The 23,527-nt window shown below is 59.8% G+C and overlaps 2 protein-coding genes across 3 annotated transcripts; both read left to right on the forward strand.

Moving 5' to 3' along the window:
- Positions 1 to 598: 598 nt before the first annotated feature.
- Positions 599 to 7,662, forward strand: PLIN5 (perilipin 5). The gene is made up of 8 exons (XM_060145517.1): positions 599 to 716; positions 996 to 1,077; positions 1,897 to 2,092; positions 3,026 to 3,108; positions 3,479 to 3,659; positions 4,563 to 4,762; positions 6,261 to 6,374; positions 6,627 to 7,662. The coding sequence occupies exons 2-8, from the start codon at positions 1,018 to 1,020 to the stop codon at positions 7,155 to 7,157; spliced, it is 1,365 nt and encodes a 454-aa protein (XP_060001500.1). The 5' UTR covers positions 599 to 716; positions 996 to 1,017; the 3' UTR covers positions 7,158 to 7,662.
- Positions 7,663 to 9,434: 1,772 nt separating this feature from the next.
- PLIN4 (perilipin 4) lies at positions 9,435 to 22,526 on the forward strand. Of its 2 annotated transcripts, none has more exons than XM_060145519.1 (8): positions 9,435 to 10,482; positions 11,065 to 11,132; positions 11,664 to 11,811; positions 12,610 to 12,671; positions 14,989 to 19,507; positions 19,620 to 19,807; positions 21,901 to 21,978; positions 22,050 to 22,526. In XM_060145519.1, exons 2-8 carry the CDS (start codon positions 11,082 to 11,084, stop codon positions 22,380 to 22,382), a joined length of 5,379 nt encoding a protein of 1,792 aa, XP_060001502.1. In that variant the 5' UTR covers positions 9,435 to 10,482; positions 11,065 to 11,081; the 3' UTR covers positions 22,383 to 22,526. The 2 variants fall into 2 exon arrangements, with proteins under 2 accessions (XP_060001502.1, XP_060001501.1); XM_060145518.1 differs by lacking the exon at positions 9,435 to 10,482 and adding an exon at positions 10,637 to 10,946.
- The last annotated feature ends 1,001 nt before the right edge of the window (positions 22,527 to 23,527 follow it).

Below are 23,527 nucleotides of genomic sequence, written 5' to 3' on the forward strand. Positions count from 1 at the left end.
CCCAAGTTGCTATGGCAACCGCGGGGCGCTCTGGGAGCTCCTGGGTAGGGCGAGGGGCCCCGGAGCCCCGCCCAGGGCACGCCCCCCTCAGGCCTCTCCCTATTGGTCGGTCCCCGAAGGTCCCGCCCCCAAGTCACTATAAGGGGGGGCGGGGAAGGCTGGGGTCGGAGACTGGAGCTTGAGTCTGGGGTCTGTCGCAGCACTGTGGGGCTGAAGCTGAACGCGCCCGGGTGAGTGCCTCGCGGGCGGCGTTCAGGAGTGCCCAGCAGGCCCGGGGTCGCGGTGGGTGGGTGGGTGGGAGGGCGAGAGCCCAGCGGCTTGGGGAGAGGAGTGGTGTGACAGGCCGGAGCAGGTGGCTGAGACCCTTGGCCCAGTTGGCAAAAGCTCAGGACCCAGTTGGGAGAGGACTGGGGTTCTGAGGGCGCTGGGTGCGGACGGGGGAAGAACTGTAGGCGGGGAGTCTGAGGTCGAAGTCCCGCTCTGAGTCTACTTAGCTGAGTGACCTTGGGCCCATTATGGACCTGCTGTGTGCCTCAGTTTCCCTGTGTATCAAACTGGACTGTGGGTTTACTGGGATTCTGCAGCAACCACCTGCACCCCCGTAGGGGGCTGCTTGCACGGTTCCATCCCGGGCCAGGGCAACAGGGATCTTCCCTAACTGCAGCGGAGGCAACAGCCCACACAGGTGAAGGCATTTGCCCAAAGTCACACAGCAGGTAATGGTCAGACTCGAACTCAGGTGTCTCTCTGCCCAGAGCCCATGCTTTGAATCACTGCAGGGCCTCCACTTTGTCAGAGGTTCTCTACTACGCACCTGCTGTGTGCAGAGCCCTGCTGTGTCCCTGCCCAGGGCGCTCTGAGGTAGGCATTATCATTACCTCATTTTGCAGGTGACCCTTGCCCGGGTCACCAAGCCCAGCCAGACAGAACCCAGGGCCTGGGTGGGAGCCGGGAGGGCTGGCGTGCAAGGGCCCATCACTCTGTCCTGCCCCCAGGGTGACCCTGTTTGCAGTCGGCATGTCAGAAGACGAGGCGGCTCAGGCCCCCAGACCCAGCTTGTGGGAGCAGGACCAGCAGGTAAGGGGCTGCACCTCCCATGGAGCTCGGCACGGGAGGAGGTGGGGGGGCAGTCCCTCCTGGGACAGTTTCAGACTGGGTCCCCCTGCCCTTGCTTCGAGCACCTTACTCTGAGGGCATTTTGGAGCGTGGTTGGGGGAGGCACATTCTACCCATTTCCCAGAGGGGCAAAGTGAGGCCCAGGGAAGGGTGTGTCTCTGGGGTGTGTCTCTCCAGACACTCTCAGCCAGCTTACCTGGCCTCTGCCCAACTCTCTCCCACTCCCATCTCTGGGTCTCTACCTGTATCTCTCTGTTTCTGTGTCCACCATCATGGCACTCTTAACAACAATAATAATAGCAATTACGGCGTATACTCTGCATCATTCACTGTTCCGAGCACTTCACATATTGGACTCCTTGAATCCCCATCACAGCCCTAGAAACCCAGTTTAAAGATAGGGAGACTGAGGCACAGAGCAGTTCACGCACTTGCCCAAGCTCACACAGCTTGGAAGTGGAGAACCAGAACTGAACGCAGGTGGTCTTGCTCCAGAGGCTGTGCCCTTAATAACCAGACACTAATGGCTCTTCCCTCAAGGAGACTGAGTCTTTCAGAACCGGTCCCGCTCTGTGTATGCTGTTGAGAACAGGAGCTCTAGGCGCACCTCGGTGTGGGTGTCCATTGCCTGCGTGCAGCTGCGCTCAATATACTTACCCCCCACCCCTCTCACCTGCCCCTCGTCCCCGCCCAGAGAGGGTGAGTGGGCTCTCTAGCATGTGGCTGAGCCCCCCCCCCCCGCTCCACCTGGGACCCCTCTGACACCACCCCTTCCTGCAGAACGTGGTGCAGCGTGTGGCGGCCCTGCCCCTGGTCAGGGCCACGTGCACCGCAGTCTGCGATGCTTACAGCGCCGCCAAGGACAGGCACCCACTGCTGGGCTCCGCCTGCCGTCTGGCTGAGCACTGCATGTGTGGCCTGACCACGCGTGCCCTGGACCACGCCCAGCCGCTCCTCAGCCACCTGCAGCCCCAGCGTGAGTCCCCCTAGCCAGAGTCCTGGGTCCTGTGGTTTGTCCCACTGCCCCACCCTCTCATGCTCTATCTGCATGACAGCTGCTGCAGTGGACCCCCTGAGACGGGTGTCCCTCTGCAGTCTCACCTATGCTGTGTGCCTTTACTCTGTCCACCTGCCTGTCCCCCATCCACCTGTGTCATCCCCTCTCTTGGTCCTCCTGCCTGTGCTATCTCACCCTTCATTCTCTGCCTGTCCCGTCCCCCATTCTACCTGCATCCCTCGTGCCCTCTGCCTCTGCTTATTTGTCCCTCTGTAGTTTGATCACCTGCCCGTCTGCCCTTAGCTGTTTCCTTGGGGCCCCCCTCCTTTTGTCCCCATCTTGTCTGTCTCACTGTCCTCCTCCCTTTGGCTAGCCTGATGTGCCTTGGGTCCCTTTGCCTGTCCAATCTCCCTCCCCTGTCTGCCCCTTCCTCCACCCGTCCTGAGCCTGTGACCAGCTCAGGGGGTCCAACCTGGCAGTGGGGTTGGGGGACAGAGAGACCCTCGGCCTCGCATCTGACCGAGGAAGGGGATCACCTGAGGGTCCCAGCCCAGGGCCTCGCCTGCCTCCTTCTCAGCCGGCTTGTGTGACCTTGAGCCTGCTCGCTGGGGCGTCTGAGCTGGACATGGGTGAGGAGTCACCTTGGTGCTGGCAGCAGCGGTGGCAGGGCGGAGGCGGGAAGGGCAGAGAGGCAGGGTCCAGCCTGGTGGCTCACCCACACACTCAGGGTCCCGGCCGCTCGCAGGGGGCCAGCCAGGTGCCCCCTCTGTCTTTCCCTCCGTGTGTGTGTGTATGTATGTGTGTCTCCTTTTTTCTCTGCCTCTCCCTCCAGCATCCCCTCCCTCTATGTCCCTGTGTCCCTCTCTCCCTTGACATCTCCCCAATTCTCGCTCGCTGCCTCTCTGTCTCCAGTGGCCACAGTGAACGATCTCGCCTGCAGGGGCCTGGACAAGCTGGGGGAGAAGGTGCCCTTTCTCCAGCAACCTTCAGAGACGGTACCCAGCACCACCAGATGGTGGGGAAGCTGTAGGGGGTGGAGGTGGCAGCGAGAAACGCAGCCTGAACACCTGGGCCAGCTGGACTCCAGGACCCAGTCAGGCTTTGGTTAACTGGAACAAAACAGCCGCCAGATGAAAATAATTGACACCTGTGTTTACTGAGCACATAATATGCGCCAGCTGGTGCTGGGGATCCCTTCAGCAACCCCGTGAGGAAGATTTGATTTTCCTCCATTTTATAAGAGGGGAAATTGTGGCCCAGAGCCAAACAGGGGCCAGGGGTCCTTGCCTCGCAGCCTCAGGGAGCTGGGGGCAGGGGAAGGGAGCCGGAGACGTACAGCAACCGGAGCTGGGCCCCTTCCGCCAGGTGGTGACCTCGGCCAAGGACGTGGTGGCCAGTGGCCTGACAGGCGTGGTAGGCCTGGCTCGGCAAGGCCGCCGCTGGAGTGTGGAGCTGAAACGATCCATGAGCCACGCCGTGGACGTAGTGCTGGGCAAGTCAGAGGAGCTGGTGGACCACTTTCTGCCCATGACTGAGGAGGAACTTGGTAAGGCCAGAGCCCTCCCCGCTCGCCCCGGAATCCTCCTACCCATCCCTGGAGGTTACGGATCAGAGAGGGCCCGGCCTCACCCAAGGCCACATAGCAGATCAGTAGGGAACATGGAGCTCCAGCCCAGGCCTGACTTCCCCCAACCCGCATCCTACTAGAAATCTGACTGCCCAGAGCCCCGAGAGTATATGGGGCTTATAGACTTAAGGGCCACGGCCTCCAGCTGGTGGCCCTCCTTACTGTAGTATTTGGCCTGTGCAATGCCTTTAAAATGATTTAATTCATCACATGCATTTAAAAATCAGGTTTTGCCCTACAAATCCTGATTTCTAACTTGCCTTGGAAAATCAGATATTTGGGTTGAATGGCGTCCTCCCCTTTACGTGGTTCCCTTGAACCCCACCATTCTCCAGTGTTCTGCATCTAGTCCGTTGACCCTGGAGACCATCTGACTTCCAAACCCTGCTTTATGGCACTGGAGGAACATGGGGCGTGCCCCCTCCTTCGCAGAAAGGCTGTGAGCCATTTTTGAAGCACCTTCTGTGGGCCAAACACTTGTAAGCGACTCTTTCATTATTATAAGCTCCATTCACAGGTGAGGAAAATCGAGGTAAAGAGACCCGGGATTTGCACCGAGGCAATCAGTAAAGTGGTTACGAGTGCCTGGGTTTGAATCCTGGGTCGGCCTCTTGCACCCCGTGGGACTTCACCTCTCTTTACCTTGGGTTTCCTCATCTGTAAATAGAGCTAATAATAGTGCCTACATCGTAGGACTTGGGGACGGTCGTATGAATTGATATTGTAGAGGGGAAATATACAAGCTGTAGGAGCCCATGGGCGTGTCCACCCAGAAGCGGAGGGCGTGGCCACGCTGACTCCCCTCCCCATCCCGTCCTCCAGCGGCTCTGGCAGCAGAGGTTGAGGGCCCGGAAGTGGGCTCCGTGGAAGAGCAGCGGAGACATCAGGGCTACTTTGTACGCCTGGGTTCCCTGTCGGCGCGGCTCCGCCACCTGGCATACGAGCACTCTCTGGGGAAACTGAGGCGGAGGAAACACCACGCCCAGGACACGCTGGCCCAGTTGCAGGAGACTCTGGAGCTGGTGAGAGCCCTCTGCCTGCCCCCCTTTCCCACCCCGTGATGCCGGCCAGCATGCGTGGATTGAGTGCCCGCGGACTACCTGGTCCCCTGCTAGTCTGAAAGGGGGAGGCAGAACCGTGTATGTGCAGGGCTGGGGCAGAGGAGGGACCCGGGGCTGGAGGCATTCAGTGGGGGTCAAGGCTCAGCCTGGGGAGGCAGAAAGAGGTTTTGTGGAGGAGGGGAAGTTATAGGCGGTTAAGATGGATGGGAAGAGAGTGAAGGTACCTCTTCCCGGGCTCTCCCATCACCAATCACAATCTTCCCAGCCTTTAGGTTCTAGCTGATAACCCAGCTTCTTTCCCCGTTGTGCATCGCTCCCTGCTCCAGAGGAACATAACAGCTCCTGTTTTCTATGTTTGATGAGTTCAGATGCCCCTAACCTGCTCCTGCTGCATCCCACTCCCCATCTCAACTGATGACAGCCCTGTCCTTCCAGGGCCTCAGGCCAAAACCTGGGAGTCACCCTCAACTTCCCTCTTCTCCTCCTCTCCCACATCCGACATATCAGCCAGTACTGTTGGCTCTGCCTTCAAAGTCTACCCAGAACCCGCCCACATCGCCTTCCTCTTGCTCCACCTGGGTCCAGCCATGATTACTCAACCATGGTCCTGGTTTCTCATCCTGGACCCCACAGTCTGTCCTTCCTGAAGCAGCCACCAGAGGGCACCTGTGAGCACCGGAGTGGGCTACTTTCACTGAGCAGCGTGTCCTCAAGGTTCATCCATGTTGTAGCGTGTTTCAGAATTTCCTTCCTTTTTAAGGCTGAATAACAGTCATCCCTCAGTATCTGCGAGGGATTGGTTCCACGACCCCCCACGGAAACCAAAATCCGAGGATGCTCAAGTCACTTCTGTAAAATGGCACAGTTCTGCATCCACCGATTCAACCAACTGCGAATCTTGGTTGAATCCTCAGATGCAGAGCCCGTGGATACGGAGGTCAGACTGTGTTCTACTGTGTGGATCACAGTTTATTTCTATTAATCTTCTAATACCTGCCCTGTCCTGGGCACTGAAGACCCAGTGACCCCCTCAGGACACTCACAGTCCAGTAGGGGGACTAGGGTCATGATGGGAGAGCATGCTGGGTTCTGTGGGATCCACCCAGCCAGGAGCCGGGGAAGGGAGGCTTCTTGGAGTGGGTGACGTCTACAGTGAGACTTGAACTGAAGTGAACCAGGCAGCGGGATGGGATGGAGAGGAGAGTGTTCCTAGCAGAGGCACAAGCATGGGCAAAACCTGGCAGTGAGTCTGAGTTTCAGGGGAACCACAGGTCTCAGGTCTGGCCATGGGCAGGGGAGAAAATGAGCAGATCGGCCAGGCTGGATCAGTAGGCGCGGAAGGTTTGCATACAGTGGATGTTCCGTAAGTGCCTATTGAGGCCAGATCCACGCTAGGGTCCTGGTTCCCCCAACACTCCAAATCCTCCAGTTCTGACTACTATGGTCCCCGTCCCCACAGATTGACCACATGCAGTGCGGAGTGACGCCCATCACCCCAGCCCACCCTGGGAAGGTGCATGAGCTGTGGGAGGGCTGGAGCCAGCACTCCCCAGAGAACGGCCGCCGCAGTCAGGTAAGATGGCGTGGAGGAGGGGGGTTGGGGGGGCGTGGGGGGGGTTCTGGATCTGCCAGGGGTTGCCAGGGGCGGGGCTCCAGCCAGCTCCAACCAAGTACTGAGGTCAGCTGGTTGGAGAGTCTGTGGGGAAACTGAGGCAGGGCGGGGGTCCTGTTGGGGGTCCATCCGGGACACCCAGGCCCCTCCCCTCCCTTCTCTCCCCACTCTCCCCACTCTCCCCACTCTCCCCACTCCCCCCGCCCCCCGCAGGCAGAGCTGGAGACCCTGGTGCTGTCCCGCAGCCTGATGCGGGAGCTGCAGAGCACCGTGGACGCGCTGGAGACTAGCGTGCGGGGCCTGCCTCCCAGCGCCCAGGAGAAGGTGGCCGAGGTGCGGCGCAGCGTGGACGCCCTGCAGGCCGCCTTCGCCGACGCCAGCTGCTTCGAGGACGTGCCGGCGGCCGTGCTGGCCGAGGGCCGGGGCAGCGTGGCCCGGGCCTACACGTGCGTGGAGGAGCTGCTGGAGCTGGTGGTGCAGGCCGTGCCCCTGCCCTGGCTGGTCGGGCCCTTCGCGCCCATCCTCGTGGAGCGGCCCGGGCCTCCGCCCGACCTGGAGGCCCTGGTGGATGAGGTCGTGGGGGGGCCCGACCCCCGCTGGGCACACCTGAACTGGCCGGCCCAGCAGAGAGCCTGGCAAGCCCAGTACGGGGATGGGATGGGCCTCTCCGGGGACATTCCCGAGGAGGAGCCTGAGCCCCCCAGTCGCCGCAAGCACACCCTGATGCCAGAACTGGACTTCTGACCCGATGGGGCCGTGGGGCAGCGAAGGCAGCTGGAGGCCGTCCTGCACCCCGAGATCCCTGCTGCCCCCTAGCGGCCATGCATCAGCATTACTAGCCGATGCCTTGGCCTTGGCCCAGGCAGAGTTGGGGGCTGGGGACCTAACTCTGAATCCTAGATCAGCTTCACTGATATTAGACCCTCCCCGGTCTTTCCTTTGGACATATGAGGACTTGAACCTAACTCAGGTCTGACTAGCCCCAAGCTGCATTCACTGGCTGTGGTCCCGCATTGCCCCACCCCAAGAAGCTGATCGAAACTCCCCAGAGAGTTGCATGTTTTGCCCAGATAGAAGCACACGCTTCTGTTTGGGGTTTTGAAAAGTGAGTGTCCCCTTCCTCCCCCAGCTTGTCTATCCCGGACTGAGGGGTCCCCAAAGATGCTTCAACAGCTGGACCTGCCACACCCACTTGCTTTGCTGTTTGGGGTTTTGCTCTCCAGAATAAAGGTGCTTCGTGTTGTCCAAAGGCCAGTGGCCTCTGTTCCAGCCGAGGTGGGTCTCAGTGGCGGGGTGCTGGGGGCCTCAGAGGTGTGCGACCGTATGGCACAAGCCAGGGTTCGAAATTTGAAAGGAGTGATGCGTCGCTGACCAACTGGACATCTTGTCTGGAGTTCCACGGTTAGTGCCCCACCCACCCACCCGGGTTAAGCATTCAGATGGAGGTTCCTGGAATGGAAGCTGTTCCCACTTTAATGAATTTCTTGGAAACTGCAAAGGATCAAGAGGAGGGGGCTGATAGGGAGGGCATAGCCCCTCCTATGCCCTCCTCACTGGATCTGTAGCAGCTGAACTTGCTATGGCTTCTCTGGCTGCACTGGTCAGGATGGGGGACACAAACGCAGGGTAAGGGGCACAGGCCAGTCTCGTGGGGGCCCCTGTCCTCTGACCGTGTTCTTCGCTGTCCCTTAAACTCCCCTGTGGCCAGGCAGGGTGTTAGGAAAGCACAGTCTGATGTGGTGAGGTCAGGGTGTTCCCTGGCTTCCTTGGGACCTGGTCCAGGGGTGGCTCTGGGAGTCCCAACCACTTCCCACCAGTTAGATTCACTTCCCTGCCCCTCCTCGGGAATGTCTGTGGCTCCCTTTGTCCTCAGACCAAACGTCCACGCTCCTCACCTTGGCATTTGAGGACTTCTGGTTTCATCCTTGGGCTGACAGAGACACTGCTGCGGTCCCACTGAATTGTGCACATTCCCCCACCTCAGGGCCTTTGTTCAGGCTGTGCCTGGAATGCCTCCCCCTCATCTCTCAGCTACATCTCATCCATCCTTAAGTCCAGCCCCAATGACACCTCCTCCAGGAAGCCTTCCCTGACTCTCCCCTGGTGGGATAGCTCCAACCCTCTGCAGCCCACCTTCTTGGGGCTCCAAGTTGCTTTCTACCTGGACATAAACCACAGGCAGCCTTGCCTTCTCTTCCCTCACAAGGCTGGGGGCTCCTGGAGGGCCAGGCTGGGTGAGGATGAGCCGAATGACACACAGAAGGGGCAGGTGACAGAGGGATTGGCTCAGGCAAAGGCATGGCAGTGGAGAATCAGTTTGACCAGCCCTGAGGGGAGGGAAAGAGCATGAGGTAAGTCCTGGAATTTGGGGGGAGGGAGCAGTAGTTAAGGCCCTGAGGTTGAGTCCCTGCCTTGCCTACAAACAGATGGGTAAGCAACTGCTCCTCTCCAGACCTCAGTTTTCTCCTCTGTGAAACAGGTATGAAAGTAGGAGTAAGGTAGCAGCCCTCAATCCTAGTAGGCCGTTCACCGGTGGAAGCTATCGATCATTCACTCATTCGTTGGTTCATTTAACAAATAATTAAATAGCGCCTGCTGTGTGCCAGACAGTCTTGCACCCTGTGGGCACGGCAGTGAGGAAAATGCAGAAAAATTCTGCCCTCTAGGAGGGACAGACCATAAACAAGAAAAATATGTAAATTATTTGTCTTAGTAGGTGATGAGAAAAGCTGGAGGATGGGGAGTGTGCAGGGGTACAAGGAGGGCGATATTTTTTAAAATAGGAGAGGAGGGGTCCAGGAAGACCTTTCTGAAAAGGTGACATATGTGCAAAGATGGACGAGCATTCCTCACAAAGGGCAGCTGGTGCAAAGGTCCTGGGACAGGACCGGGCCTGGTGAGCTGGAGGAACAGCCAGGAGGCCCGTGTGTCTGGAGCAGAGTGAGCGAGGGGGAGAGAGGGAGCGGGGAGGGCAGGGAGGTGACAGGGTGGGTCTTGTGGGCCACAGGAAGGACTTGGGCTTTTACCCTGAGGGAGGTGGGAGCCCTGGAGGGCTGTGGGCAGAGGAAGGAAGGGACCTGACTCGGTGTTTATGATCAGTTATTTTTGCTGGGTTTCTCCCCCTTCGCTATGCTGTGGCAGCCCTGCGGAGAGGGGAGGGGAGGGGAGAGGCACACCCTGTGTTTCCCACCCCCCTTTGCCACCACCTTTGGGAAGCATTGGCTGAGGAGTTTGGGAGACACCCCTGTTTTGTTCCCCAACTGTTTGGCAAACACAGTGATGGCTCCAAGGAAACGACCTGGGGGTCATCAGGCCCAGTGGCTGGACCTTCCCTCCTCCCAGCTTAGCACCCAGAGCCATCAACTGGACACAGCTGGGATCCCTGTCCCAGGGGCAGGCAGGGGGCATTCAAGGAGGGCGTAGCAGTCATTTCTTTGCCTGCACACCCACCCACAGACAGCCTATTGGCATATAGGCTCTGGATCTGGGTTCAAATCCTGTCTCTGCCACTTCCCAGATCTGTGGCCTCAGGTACAGGATGCCTCTTCCAGGAATCCACCCTCGGCTGGCCCAAGCCCACCAGGCCTGGATCTCACTTCTAGGGCACCTCCAGTTCTGTTGGTGTCCTGTCTTGGTCTGTATTTAGGCCCTTTCTCAAGGGAAGTCCCTTCTGGAGAGTGACACGTCCCCTCACTGCTCAGGACAGACCCTGCTCCTGTCTTTCTGCCTGGACAATGCTAAGCTGATGTTTGTTGAGCACCTGCTAGGTACCAGGCACTGGGGTTAACAGGTTACATGCGTGACCTCATTTCACGCTCACGACTACCCTATGAGTTGGTCCGTTTAGCTGAACATTTATTAAGTTGCCAACTGTGTGCCAAGTATTGTTCTATTGCAGGGGACACAGCAGTGAACAAAAGACAGGCCTGGTGGAGGTGAGGGAAGAAGCTGTGTGGGTGTCTGGGGAAGATGCTCCAGGCAGAGGGAATAACAGGTGCAAAGGTCCTGGGGCAGGGCCATGCCTGGAGATTTGGAGGAACAGAGAGGAGGCCTGTGTGGCTGAAGCATGGTGAGTGAGGGGGGCAGAGAGGGAGGGAGATGAGGGCAGGGAGGAAGGTAAGACCTTGTGGGCCACGGTGAGGAGTCTGGAGGGGGCAACTGAAGCACAAGGATGGTAACTGGCCAAGGTGGCCCAACAGAGCGACTTGAACCATGCCCATCACACAGATGGAAATCAGAGGCCGAGAGTGTGCAGGCTGTGCCTTGAGGGTACAGGACGGCCCGTGAATCACTCAGCCTGGTGGGGGTGGGTGCCACGGGCAGAGGCTGCCCAGTGCTGAGAGCAGGGGAAAGGTGCTGGGCCCGGGGCCCACGCTGGAGCGGGCAGGCACGTGACTATCCAGGGCCCTCCCTTGGCCCACTGGCCGCCTGCCTCTGCCGGCCAGGCCTGCACCACCCCAGACCCTATAAGGCCTGGGAGCTGAGAGCAGGGCTGTGCTGCCTGTCACTCCAGGGGACCCTCACACGGTCCAGGTGAGCAATGCCAGGGTGAGGCTGGCCTCCGGGCGGGTATTGGGGGACTGCTCAGGGTTATGGGTGTGGGACAGGAGGCCCGGGACCCGCCATTCATGCCCCCTCTCTGCCCTTCCAGCTGCTTAGAGGATTACCATGTCTGCTCAAGATGGAGGAGGCCGGGATCCCCCCAAACCCAAGGGCAAGGTGAGGGCAGGTGTGGGAGGGAAAGATCACAACTGGGGCCTGGAGAGACCCCAGAACCTTGGGAAGGTGACCTCCACAGTCCTGGGGTGTGGAGGGGCTTCCCGGGGGTGTGGGGGGGGGTTCCCGGGGGGGTGTGGGGGAGGGAGGGCTCTGAAGGCCACAGTGCCAATCTTCCCTCTGGTCCCAAGCTGGAGGGTGGGGGGTGGGAGGATGCACTCAAGCCTCAGTTCTTTCCTTGCTGTGTTACCCTGTGCCAGCCTCGGCCCCTCTCTGAGCCTCAGTTTTCTCAGCTGAGAAATGTGGGCCACGGAAGGAAAAGGAGAGAGACCCAGAGGATGAACTTTCTCTCTGTCCATGGGAGGCAGGCTGAACCTGCCCATTGCTCAGGCGAGGAGACTGAGGCTCAGAGTGGCTGAGGTCATCCAGGAGCAAGGCCTGAGGCGGTTTGGGAACCCAGGGCTCTCTGATGCTCCCCTCACCCCACCGCCACCACGGCCTGGCTCTGCTCATGCTGCCCCCCACCCCATGTAGACCCTGGGCAGCTTCTTTGGGTCCCTGCCTGGCTTCAGTTCTGCCCAGAACCCGGTGGCCCACGCCCACAGCTCAGCGAGAGAGGCCCGGCCAGTCGCCCATCCCACAGGTGCTCCAGCCGCCGAGACTGCCCAGCCCCAGGCTGAGGGTGAGTGGACAGCTCCATGGAGGCGGGAGCTCTGGAGATGGACCCCTGCAGGGACTTCTGCCCATCTTGGGGTGCTTCATAGGTGCCTGCGTCACCTCAACAGACCCCACGCAGCTGGCGTGCTCATTTAGCGCCAGATGGGGACCTGAGGCATAAATATAAGTGGCCCAAGGGGGCACAGCCAGCAGTGCCCCCCACATTCTCAACCCCCCCCGTCCACCTTCCATCACCCCGTTTCTGACGCCCTGTGGACCAGGGGCTGGGCATTCTGCATGTCTAAGCTCATCAAAGATTTTGATCCTGGTTCCAGAGAGGGGCAGCAGCTTCCCTGGCGTCACACAGCCTGCTCAGCTGGGGTGCTCGGGGCAGCCCTAGCCCCAAGTCCTGAAGGGGGGCTGGTGCAGGGGAGCTCAGGCTAGGGCGGCCACTCTGGGCCCGGAGCCGGAGGCAGCTGACTTCTGCTCCACATACCCAGGCCCGGCAGGCGGCTGCCAGCTGTGGTGGAGTGGGGCAGGGCGGGGCCCCGAGTCCTCTCCCTGCATCACCCTGGGTGGGCGTCCAGCACCCAGGACCCAGGCAGAGAAAACTCTAGAGAACCCCTGCTCCAGGAGACCGCTCCTGGGGGTTGAGGGAGCCAGACCCATGGCCGTGGATGTCACCTTCTGCCGTCCCTGGCAGGGCAGCTGGGACATTCCTGACCTTTTGGGCTGTGCCCACTGATTGTGCAATGGGCTTCAGGGTGGCTGATGCCAGTGCGTGTCCCTCCCTGGGTTGCCTGATTGGCTCTTGTCCCCACAGTGGCCACCGACCCGGAGCAGACGACCAGGGACGTTGAGAAGACACTGCCGCTTTCAGACAGGGTGAGAGGGGCTGGCAGAGCCTGGTCTGGTCTGACGGCCTCCGCCTCCCCTTGGGTACCTCCTCCTGGGATGTTTCAGTTCCTGCCGTCTGGGGGTTGTCATAGGCCAAGGAGCAGGCAGACACCCCAGTGGGATTCCAGGCCAGTCTTCCCCTCTGAGCCTCTGTTTCCACATCTGTGAAACGGGTGCAGTACTGCCTTACTGCCTGGCACCATGAGGCTCCATCCGGTCTACAGACACCCCCCACCCCCACTCCAGTTCTGTGCCTAGCACATTACGACCCAAACAGTGGTAACTCACTCACCCTGTGTCAGGCTCTGGGCTCAGTGTTTACATGTGCTGCTTAATAGTTAAGCCTCCCAACTGTCCTGCGAGGAAGGGAGCAATAGAACCCCACACAAAAGCTGAAGCACAGAGAAGCCAAGCCACCTACCGAAGGTCACACAGCAAGACATTGTAGCATGGGATTTGAACCTTGGGCAGTCAGAGGCTGAACAGTGGCCAACGATGCATCCACCTTCGGTCCTGGATGACCGGGGACCGCCCATATAACCACGTCCCCAGGGCCAGGGCAAGCGGAGTGGCTGATGTAAGACTGCTGAGGGCCATAGCAGGGTGACAGAGCCCTGATACAACCCTTCCGCCCAGCACACACCCCACACTGGAGTCTTCCTCGACTCCGCTCTGCCCTCAGCTCAGCCAGATCTGAGCATCTCGGAGGGCAAAGAACCACCGGGCTCACCCTGTGGCCCAAATTAAAATGGACCCCAGCAGCTGAGGGCCCCCCTCCCCACTTTTTCACTCCTCCCCCTCCACCCCTCTTCAATTGCATTAATGGAGCACCTGTTCCCTGCAAAGTGCTTCAGGCATCTTGACTCAGTTTTCCCTACCGATCTTTGAAGGAGGTGCTGTTTTTATTGTTTTTGTTTGTTGTTTAAATGGCTGGGAGGGGATTCTTTATTTATTTATTTATTTTTGGCTGCGTTGGGTCTTCGTTGCTGTGCATGGGCTTTCTCTAGTTGTGGAGAGCGGGAGCTACCCTTCGTGGCGGTGCGTGGGCTTCTCATTTTGGTGGCTTCTCTTGTGGAGCACGGGCTCTAGGCACGCGGGCTTCAGTAGGTGTGGCTCGCAGGCGCTAGAATGTAGGCTCAGTAGTTGTGGCGCATGGGCTTAGTTGCTCCGTGGCATGTGGGATCTTCCCGCACCAGGGCTCGAACCCATGTTCCCTGCGTTGGCAGGCGGATTCTTAACCACTGCACCACCAGGGAAGTCCAGGAGGTGCTGTTTTAATTGCCACTCTTCAAATGAGGCTCAGAGACGGGATGTGGCTTGCCTGAGGTAACACAGCAAGTGTGGGGAAGAGCTGAACCCAAGTCTCTGTGGGCAAGATGCCCACTTGAGACGATGCTGGGCAGGAGGCAGGTGGTGAGAATAACATTTCAGGGCTGCTCAACTTCAGTCGTCTTGCCCACTCAGGGCCGGGTCATCCTGTGTGGGGCCGTCCTGGGCACTGGGGGTTGTTGAGCAGCATCCCTGACCCCACCCACTCACTCAATGCCAGGAGCACCCTCTTCCCTGAAGTTGTGATTGTCACAGATGTCCCCAGACATCGCCCAGTGTCCCCTGGAGGGGGGGGCAGGATCACCCTGGGTCACCCCTAACCCTGGGTTAAGAACCCCTGAATTGGAAATAGGAAACTGCTGGTTGAACCTGGGTGGTGGCAACCCTGAGGCCATCAGAGCCCTTCAGCAGTCTGGATGAAGGAGAGGAAACTGCCCTGATTTTTGACCTACCAAGTTATCGACAGTTTCCTATGGCTCAAACCCAATACTTGCCCTGTACTTTTCCAGTTATTACTTTTCTAAACATAGATACCCAGATCCCCTTCTCTGACTTGAATACATGCATGCTAACAAGCATTTGGCCTCCTCAGCTTTCTCCCCGTGATGGGGAAACCTGTCTCAATATTGCCATAGAGATTAGGCAAGATGAAGAAAACATGGAATCCAATGGCTTACTGAGCACAAGGCTAAGGGATATTGAGCAAGGAGGGTCCCAGAGGTGCTAGGGAAGAGCTGTCAGCAGTGGGGGATCTATTGTGTCAGGGGAACCACGTGGCGCTGTGACAGAGCTCAGCAGGCTGTATCCTGGAAGCCAGGGAGGGAGGTATGTCGGGGTGGGAGGTGAGCAGGCTGGGCCTCTGGGAGGAAGGTCCCACTCCCCGGGGCATGTTAGGGATGAGGTGGAGATCTGGGGAAGGGTGGGGAGTGAGGTGTCTAGCACTCTCTGCTTGATCACGAATGTCCTTCCTCATCAGGTCATCTCCAGGACAAACGACCTAGTGTGGTCCAAGATGACCAGGACCAAGGATGCCTTCTCGTGTGGGATGGCCAACATCGTGGACACAGCTAAAGGCGTGGTCCAAGGAGGCCTGGGCATGACCCAGTCCACACTCACAGGCACCAAGGATGCAGTGTCCACTGGACTCACTGGGGCAGTGAACATGGCCAAGGGCACCGTCCAGATGGGCATGGATACCACCAAGACTGTCCTGACAGGCACCAAAGATGCAGTGTCCAGTGGGCTCACTGGAGCAATGGGTGTGGCCAAGGGGGCCGTCCAGACGGGCGTGGACACCACCAAGACCGTCCTGACAGGCACCAAAGATGCAGTGTCCACTGGGCTCACTGGGGCAGTGAACATGGCCAAGGGCACCGTCCAGACGGGCGTGGACACCACCAAGACCGTCCTCACAGGCACCAAAGATGCAATGTCCACTGGGCTCACTGGAGCAATGGGTGTGGCCAAAGGAACCGTCCAGATGGGTGTGGACACCACCAGGACTGTCCTCACAGGCACCAAAGATGCAGTGTCCACTGGGCTAACTGGGTCAGTGAACATGGCCAAGGGCACCGTCCAAACTGGCATGGACACCACCAAGACCGTCCTGACAGGCACCAAAGATGCAATGTCCACTGGGCTCACTGGAGCAATGGGCGTGGCCAAAGGAACCGTCCAGATGGGCGTGGACACCACCAAGACTGTCCTGACAGGCACCAAAGATGCAGTGTCTACTGGGCTCACTGGGGCAGTGAACATGGCCAAGGGCACTGTCCAGACTGGCATGGACACCACCAAGACCGTCCTAACAGGCACCAAAGATGCAGTGTCCAGTGGGCTCACTGGAGCAATGGGTGTGGCCAAGGGGGCCGTCCAGACGGGCGTGGACACCACCAAGACTGTCCTCACAGGCACCAAAGATGCAATGTCTGCTGGCCTCACTGGGGCAGTGAACATGGCCAAGGGCACTGTCCAAACTGGCATGGATACCACCAAGACCGTCCTGACAGGCACCAAAGATGCAGTGTCCACTGGGCTCACTGGGGCAGTGAACATGGCCAAGGGCACCGTCCAAACTGGCATGGACACCACCAAGACCGTCCTAACAGGCACCAAAGATGCAGTGTCCACTGGGCTCACTGGAGCAATGGGCGTGGCCAAGGGGGCCGTCCAGACGGGCATGGACACCACCAAGACCGTCCTAACAGGCACCAAAGATGCAGTGTCCGCTGGGCTCACTGGGGCAGTGAACATGGCCAAGGGCACCGTCCAGACGGGTGTGGACACCACCAAGACCGTCCTCACAGGCACCAAAGATGCAATGTCCGCTGGACTCCATGGGGCAATGGGTGTGGCCAAAGGAACCGTCCAGATGGGCGTGGACACCACCAAGACTGTCCTGACAGGCACCAAAGATGCAGTGTCCAGTGGGCTCACTGGGGCAGTGAACATGGCCAAGGGCACCGTCCAAACTGGCATGGACACCACCAAGACCGTCCTGACAGGCACCAAAGATGCAATGTCCACTGGGCTCACTGGAGCAATGGGCGTGGCCAAAGGAACCGTCCAGATGGGCGTGGACACCACCAAGACTGTCCTGACAGGCACCAAAGATGCAGTGTCTACTGGGCTCACTGGGGCAGTGAACATGGCCAAGGGCACTGTCCAGACTGGCATGGACACCACCAAGACCGTCCTAACAGGCACCAAAGATGCAGTGTCCAGTGGGCTCACTGGAGCAATGGGTGTGGCCAAAGGAACCGTCCAGATGGGCGTGGACACCACCAAGACTGTCCTCACAGGCACCAAAGATGCAATGTCTGCTGGCCTCACTGGGGCAGTGAACATGGCCAAGGGCACTGTCCAAACTGGCATGGATACCACCAAGACCGTCCTGACAGGCACCAAAGATGCAGTGTCTACTGGGCTCACTGGGGCAGTGAACATGGCCAAGGGCACCGTCCAAACTGGCATGGACACCACCAAGACCGTCCTAACAGGCACCAAAGATGCAGTGTCCACTGGGCTCACTGGAGCAATGGGCGTGGCCAAGGGGGCCGTCCAGACGGGCATGGACACCACCAAGACCGTCCTGACAGGCACCAAAGATGCAGTGTCCACTGGGCTCACTGGGGCAGTGAACATGGCCAAGGGCACCGTCCAGACGGGTGTGGACACCACCAAGACCGTCCTCACAGGCACCAAAGATGCAATGTCCGCTGGACTCCATGGGGCAATGGGTGTGGCCAAAGGAACCGTCCAGATGGGCGTGGACACCACCAAGACTGTCCTGACAGGCACCAAAGATGCAGTGTCCAGTGGGCTCACTGGGGCAGTGAACATGGCCAAGGGCACCGTCCAAACTGGCATGGACACCACCAAGACTGTCCTCACAGGGACCAAAGATGCAGTGTCCGCTGGCCTCACTGGAGCAATGGGTGTGGCCAAAGGAACCGTCCAGATGGGCGTGGACACCACCAAGACCGTCCTGACAGGCACCAAAGATGCAATGTCTGCTGGACTCACTGGAGCAATGGGTGTGGCCAAAGGAACCGTCCAGATGGGCGTGGACACCACCAAGACTGTCCTGACAGGCACCAAAGATGCAATGTCTGCTGGACTCCATGGGGCAATGGGTGTGGCCAAAGGAACCGTCCAAACTAGCATGGACACCACCAAGACCGTCCTCACAGGGACCAAAGATGCAATGTCCGCTGGACTCACTGGAGCAATGGGTGTGGCCAAAGGAACCGTCCAGATGGGCGTGGACACCACCAAGACTGTCCTGACAGGCACCAAAGATGCAATGTCCGCTGGACTCCATGGGGCAATGGGTGTGGCCAAAGGAACCGTCCAGATGGGCGTGGACACCACCAAGACTGTCCTCACAGGCACCGAAGATGCAGTATCCACTGGGCTCACTGGGGCAGTGAACATGGCCAAGGGCACCGTCCAGATGGGCATGGACACCACCAAGACCGTCCTGACAGGCACCAAAGATGCAATGTCTGCTGGACTCACTGGAGCAATGGGTGTGGCCAAAGGAACCGTCCAGATGGGCGTGGACACCACCAAGACCGTCCTGACAGGCACCAAAGATGCAATGTCCGCTGGACTCACTGGAGCAATGGGTGTGGCCAAAGGAACCGTCCAGATGGGCGTGGACACCACCAAGACTGTCCTGACAGGCACCAAAGATGCAATGTCTGCTGGACTCACTGGCGCAATGGGCATGGCCAAAGGAACCGTCCAGACCGGCGTCGACACCACCAAGACTGTCCTGACAGGCACCAAAGATGCAATGTCTGCTGGACTCCATGGGGCAATGGGTGTGGCCAAAGGAACCGTCCAAACTAGCATGGACACCACCAAGACCGTCCTCACAGGGACCAAAGATGCAATGTCCGCTGGACTCACTGGAGCAATGGGTGTGGCCAAAGGAACCGTCCAGATGGGCGTGGACACCACCAAGACTGTCCTGACAGGCACCAAAGATGCAATGTCCGCTGGACTCCATGGGGCAATGGGTGTGGCCAAAGGAACCGTCCAGATGGGCGTGGACACCACCAAGACTGTCCTGACAGGCACCAAAGATGCAATGTCCGCTGGACTCACTGGAGCAATGGGTGTGGCCAAAGGAACCGTCCAGATGGGCGTGGACACCACCAAGACTGTCCTGACAGGCACCAAAGATGCAATGTCCGCTGGACTCCATGGGGCAATGGGTGTGGCCAAAGGAACCGTCCAGATGGGCGTGGACACCACCAAGACTGTCCTCACAGGCACCGAAGATGCAGTGTCCACTGGGCTCACTGGGGCAGTGAACATGGCCAAGGGCACCGTCCAGATGGGCATGGACACCACCAAGACCGTCCTGACAGGCACCAAAGATGCAGTGTCCACAGGGCTCACTGGGGCAGTGAATGTGGCTACAGGGGCTTTGCAAACTGGGCTGAATACAACCACAAATGTTTCAGCTGGCATGGCTGGTGCCGTGAATGTGGCCAATGCTGCTGCCCAGTGGGGTCTGGACACCTCGAAGGCTGTCCTCACTGGCACCAAAGACGCCGTGTCCACTGGGCTCACCAGGGTAGGGAACGTGGCCCGAGGAGGTGTGCAGACTGGTCTCGGAACCATCCAGAACTGGTTACCTGTTTCCCAGGATGCTGCCTCTGGTGGACTCGCCACTTCCGGAGCCCCAGATGAAGGAGAACAAACCATCCTGAACCCTCATGAGGCTCAGTCCTGTGGGGTCTCCAGGCCCCCGGACACTCTGTGTGCACGCCTGGACCTTGCTGGGAAAGCCACCACTAATACCAAGGGCCTCGTGTCAGCTGAGGTGACTTTCACCCCAGAGGCCGCCCTGGGCAAGAAGGATGACGTAGGGCCTGGGGCCACCACTTGCGGCCAGGAAGGAGCCCGGGGCTTTGCAACACTCCGGCACACACTGGAGGAGCTGGGGGAGATCTTCCAGCCCATGAGCGCCGAGGAGCAAGGTGAGAACAAGACAGGCTGGTCCCAGCTCCCAGGGGCCCGGTCGTCTGTACAACGCATGCCCCTGACGCCCGAGGGGCCTCTCGGGTTGAGCGACCCTGTCTTCCCTTTCAGCTCAGCTGGCTGCCTCCCAGCCCCGGCTGAGGGAGGCCATGGCCGACCAAAGCAGCTACTTCGTGCGTCTGGGCGACTTGGACCCCAGCTTCCGCCAGCGGGCTTTCGAGCACGCCTTAAGCCACCTGCAGCAAGGCCAGTTCCAGGCCCTGGACGTGCTGGCCCAGCTCGAGGACGCCTTCTGGCTGGTAAGAGCCCTCTCTTCCACCAGTGCCTTCCTCAGCCACACGTGGGGGACTCGACAGACACACACTGAGCACCTAGTAGACAATGGCCGTCGGCCACTCAGTCACGGGTCTGCTCTCAAGGAGCTTGTATTCCAGGGAGGAAGATGGACACAAGACCCAATACTTGCCACCAACGGGGTTGCAGAGAGGGAAACAAGACAGTCGTGCAGAGAGGGGCAGGGCAGGAGCGTGTCTGAGCCAAGTCGTGTGGAAAGTGGGGACCGCAAGGACAGACAGTGGCCTGAGAACAAGCTAGGTGTGTTCCAAGGAGCAGAAGGGCGGCCGGCGGCAGGGGAGGGTAAAGTGAAGGCGCTGACAGGGTAGGGGGAACCGATGCGATCTGGGTGGGGTTCAGTGATGCAAGGAAGGGCCCAGCGGAAGGTGACTTGAACACCACCGTGGGGACAGGCACGGAGCCAGCGGGGTCATGCCCTCTCGCCAGCCCCACTCACCCCTCCGCCCCAGGCTTTCTTCCCCTGCAGCACCACTGACACCCACGCTGGCTCCTTGCGGGTGCTGGGGCTGACCTGCCTGCGGTAGGAAGTTTAGTGGCCTCCCATCTGTGGCTGATGCAGACGGTGATGGACCCCCAGGTCTGAGCACCTCTAGGTTCTCAAGGTCACGGGTCGTCAGTGTCGAACAGCCCCATCTACACAGGTGGCGAGGAACCCAGACATGCTGCCTGAGTGGGGATCCCTGGGATGCGCGCAAGCATCTGTTTTCCGTCAGTGCCCCAGGGGTCTGTGGTGAGCCACGATTTGAGGACCACTGCTCCAACCCAGAGGGTCTCAACGGGGCAGTCGTGCCCCCAGGGGACACTGGGCCATGCCTGGGGATGTCTGTGGTGGTCCCCCAGCGGGGGGGGGGCCTCCTGGCATTGAGTGGGTGGGAGCAGGGAGGCTGCTCCACACCCCACAGCGCCCAGGACTGGGGGCTGAGGGTTGGCCTGATGCAACAGAGGTTTTATTTAAGGGGATCCCTCTGGCTACTGTGGGGAGGACAGGCCACCAGGGTCAAGGGCCAGAGCCACGAAATGAGTGAGGTTTCTGCAAAAATCCTGGCAAATGCTGAGGGGGGCCTTGGGAGTAGCATCGGCGGTGGCAAGGGGCAGTTGGGTTTTGGATGTGTTTCCAAAGCAGACCTACCAGCTTAGGTGTGAGACGTGAGAGAGAGAAAAGACCCTATGAGGCCTCGGGGACTTTTAGCAGGGGACACCTAGAAACGCCCTGGGTGGGTGGGTGGGTGGTGAACATTAAGGCTTGGTCTTGGACAGGGTAACCTGGAGATGACTAGTAGGCCCCCCGATGGAGTCGCCGGGGTTAAGAGCTGGGAGGGTGATGGAAAGTTGGAGTCAACATTTGGTCCACTTGCTGAGCTCTCAGGAGGATAAAGGAAGATTAGTCAATGTGGGTGGGGGGCTCCTATGTGCTAGGGACCCAAAAAGCAAGGAGAAAAAGGTCCTGACAGAGCTCCCACCCAAGGCTGGGAGATAAACAACAAACTCACGGTAACTCGACAGTGATAGGCCTCTGAGGAGAGACGGAGATCTGGCAGGGAGGGCCTGGGGGGGCCACCGTACTGGGCCAGAGGAAGCATGTTTCAGGCTGAGTGGGCAGCACGTGCAAAGGCCCTGAGGCAACAACATGCTTGACGTGCTCGAGGGACAAAAGGAAGCCAGCGTGGCCTGAGCAGGGAGCACAGCGGGATGTCAGCAGGAGGTGAGGTTGCAGGTGTCCTGAGCAGGCCACACAGGCCATGGTGAGGAACTGGATTCGGTCCAAAGGCCACTCACTGGGAGATGTGGGAGGATTTTGAGCTGGGGTGCAACATGGTGCCCCTGCTGTTCTGCTGAGCTCCCTGACAACCTGATGAGGAATTTGGATTATTGCCTCTTTACGTGAACCATCCTGGTGCAGCTGGCCCTAAACCTTTCCACCACGCCACAGGAAAGGTAGACACGAAGCTCCAGGCCAGGCCTGGGAATGCCGCCCCCGGGGGAGTATCGGGGAGGTCCCTGCCAAGAAGGCCTCATGTCTCTGCTGGGCTCTTTCCAGATTGAGAAGGCCCAGCAGGCTCCAGACCGGCAGCCGTGGCCGGACCAGGACCTGAGCAGCCAAGCCGGCGCCCAAGAGGTGCGTACCAGGGGGCCGGCGCTCCTGCCCCTCCCCTCCAGCCCCGCTCACCTCCCTCCTTCCGCCCACAGGTGCCAGCCGCCGGGGCTCTGTCCAGGGTCTGCAGCCTTGTCCAGCAGCTCCATGTGGCCTACAGCAGCCTGGCCTCCAGCCTCCAGGGCCTCCCCGCCGAGCTCCGGTGGCAGCTCAGGCAGGCGCGGCACAGCCTCTGCGAGCTCCACAGCGTTGTCTCCTCTGCCGCCTCCGTGGCGGAGCTGCCAGCCGAGCGCCTGGCCCAGAGCCGCCAGGGCGTACGCCAGGCGTGGCAGGGGCTGGAGCAGCTGCTGGAGACCGTGCAGCACAGCCCTCCACTCAGCTGGCTGGTGGGGCCCTTCACCCTGCACCCCAATGGGCAGCAGCTGTAGGCGCCCCTCCCCCACCCGAAACCAGCCCCAACCCCCGGAAGCTCTGGGCCCTGCCGGCTGGCACCCCACCTTTCTCCCTGAGCACGGCTGGCCCTTCTCCTGGCCGAGGAGCCCAGGGCGGCTAAGACCCTCGATGCCGGCGGGGGGGCCCAGGCTTCACCTGAAGATCTCAAGCAAGCGCTTCATTTAGGAACAAGAAGGGGAGTTGTGCCTGTCATGAAGGTTCTCCACTCAGCACCCCCAGTAGGGCCCTTTCATCTTTTATCTCTGGGGGGGGGGTCTTCCACCCCAGCCTGGGCCCTCTAGCTATACCAGCTTGGCAGGCGGCCCTGCTCCTCCATCCTGGGCTCCAGGCAGCTCCGTCCTCGCTCTGAAAGCCCACGCCCCTCAGCAAACAGCGCATGCCCGAAGGTACCAGAACGCCACCATCATCCTGAGGCAGGTAGGCCCCCACCGCCTCTGCCGACCCCCGGCCTGGCCCAGGGGCTTCATGAAGGCAAAGCTGCAGCAGCCACTGACAGCTGAGGACCGGACTGTCCGGGCGGGGTGGGGTGAGTACACGTCCCTTCCTGCTGCAGCCCACTCACCCGGCAGCGCCCCCTGGTCCTGGGTGATCACAAGGACCCCACAGATGATGTTCTCAGGTCCCTGGGCCCAGAGGCTGCCGATGAAGGAATAAAGGGGCTCCCTCACACGGGATGGGGCCCTAGGGAGCACGTGACAAAATGTGCTCGAGGGACTCCAGGTGGTCCAGTGGTAAGGACCCTGTGCTTTCACTGCCGAGGGTGCGGGTTGGAGCCCTGGTTGGAGAACTAAGATCCCACAAACCACAAGGCGCAGCCAAAAAAACCAAACAGAAAAACGTGCTCGACACACGTTCAGGTCTCAGTCACGTGCTCCAGGCCAGAGACCAGCAGCCCCTGGACAAGGGCCCCTTCCTTCCCGCCGTGCTCTCCCTGGATCCTTGGGGCGCCCTGCGAGGTGGGCTGCACATGGGAAGGTGGGACAACAGAGGGCCAGTCCCCCTGCTCCCCGGGGCCCCGGGAGATGCTGAGGGAGCTGCTGCATCAGAAGTCCAGCAGCCCGAGGCTTGTCAAGCGCCCCCTTTCCACGCCTGCAGCCCCCCTATCTGGCCGCCTCCTTGA

This window comes from Lagenorhynchus albirostris, chromosome 3, assembly GCF_949774975.1.
Source record: "Lagenorhynchus albirostris chromosome 3, mLagAlb1.1, whole genome shotgun sequence".
In the NCBI taxonomy this organism is placed as follows: domain Eukaryota; kingdom Metazoa; phylum Chordata; class Mammalia; order Artiodactyla; family Delphinidae; genus Lagenorhynchus; species Lagenorhynchus albirostris.

Bases quoted from the DNA above. Each gene is read 5' to 3' on its own strand.
- PLIN5 (XM_060145517.1), top strand. From the start codon at position 1,018: ATGTCAGAAGACGAGGCGGCTCAGGCCCCCAGACCCAGCTTGTGGGAG. The intron at 1,078-1,896 runs GTAAGGGGCTGC...CCCTTCCTGCAG, and splicing joins TGTGGGAGCAGGACCAGCAG to AACGTGGTGCAGCGTGTGGC. The intron at 2,093-3,025 runs GTGAGTCCCCCT...CTCTGTCTCCAG, and splicing joins CAGCCACCTGCAGCCCCAGC to TGGCCACAGTGAACGATCTC.
- PLIN4 (XM_060145519.1), top strand. From the start codon at position 11,082: ATGTCTGCTCAAGATGGAGGAGGCCGGGATCCCCCCAAACCCAAGGGC. The intron at 19,808-21,900 runs GTAAGAGCCCTC...GGCTCTTTCCAG, and splicing joins TCGAGGACGCCTTCTGGCTG to ATTGAGAAGGCCCAGCAGGC. The intron at 21,979-22,049 runs GTGCGTACCAGG...TTCCGCCCACAG, and splicing joins GCCAAGCCGGCGCCCAAGAG to GTGCCAGCCGCCGGGGCTCT.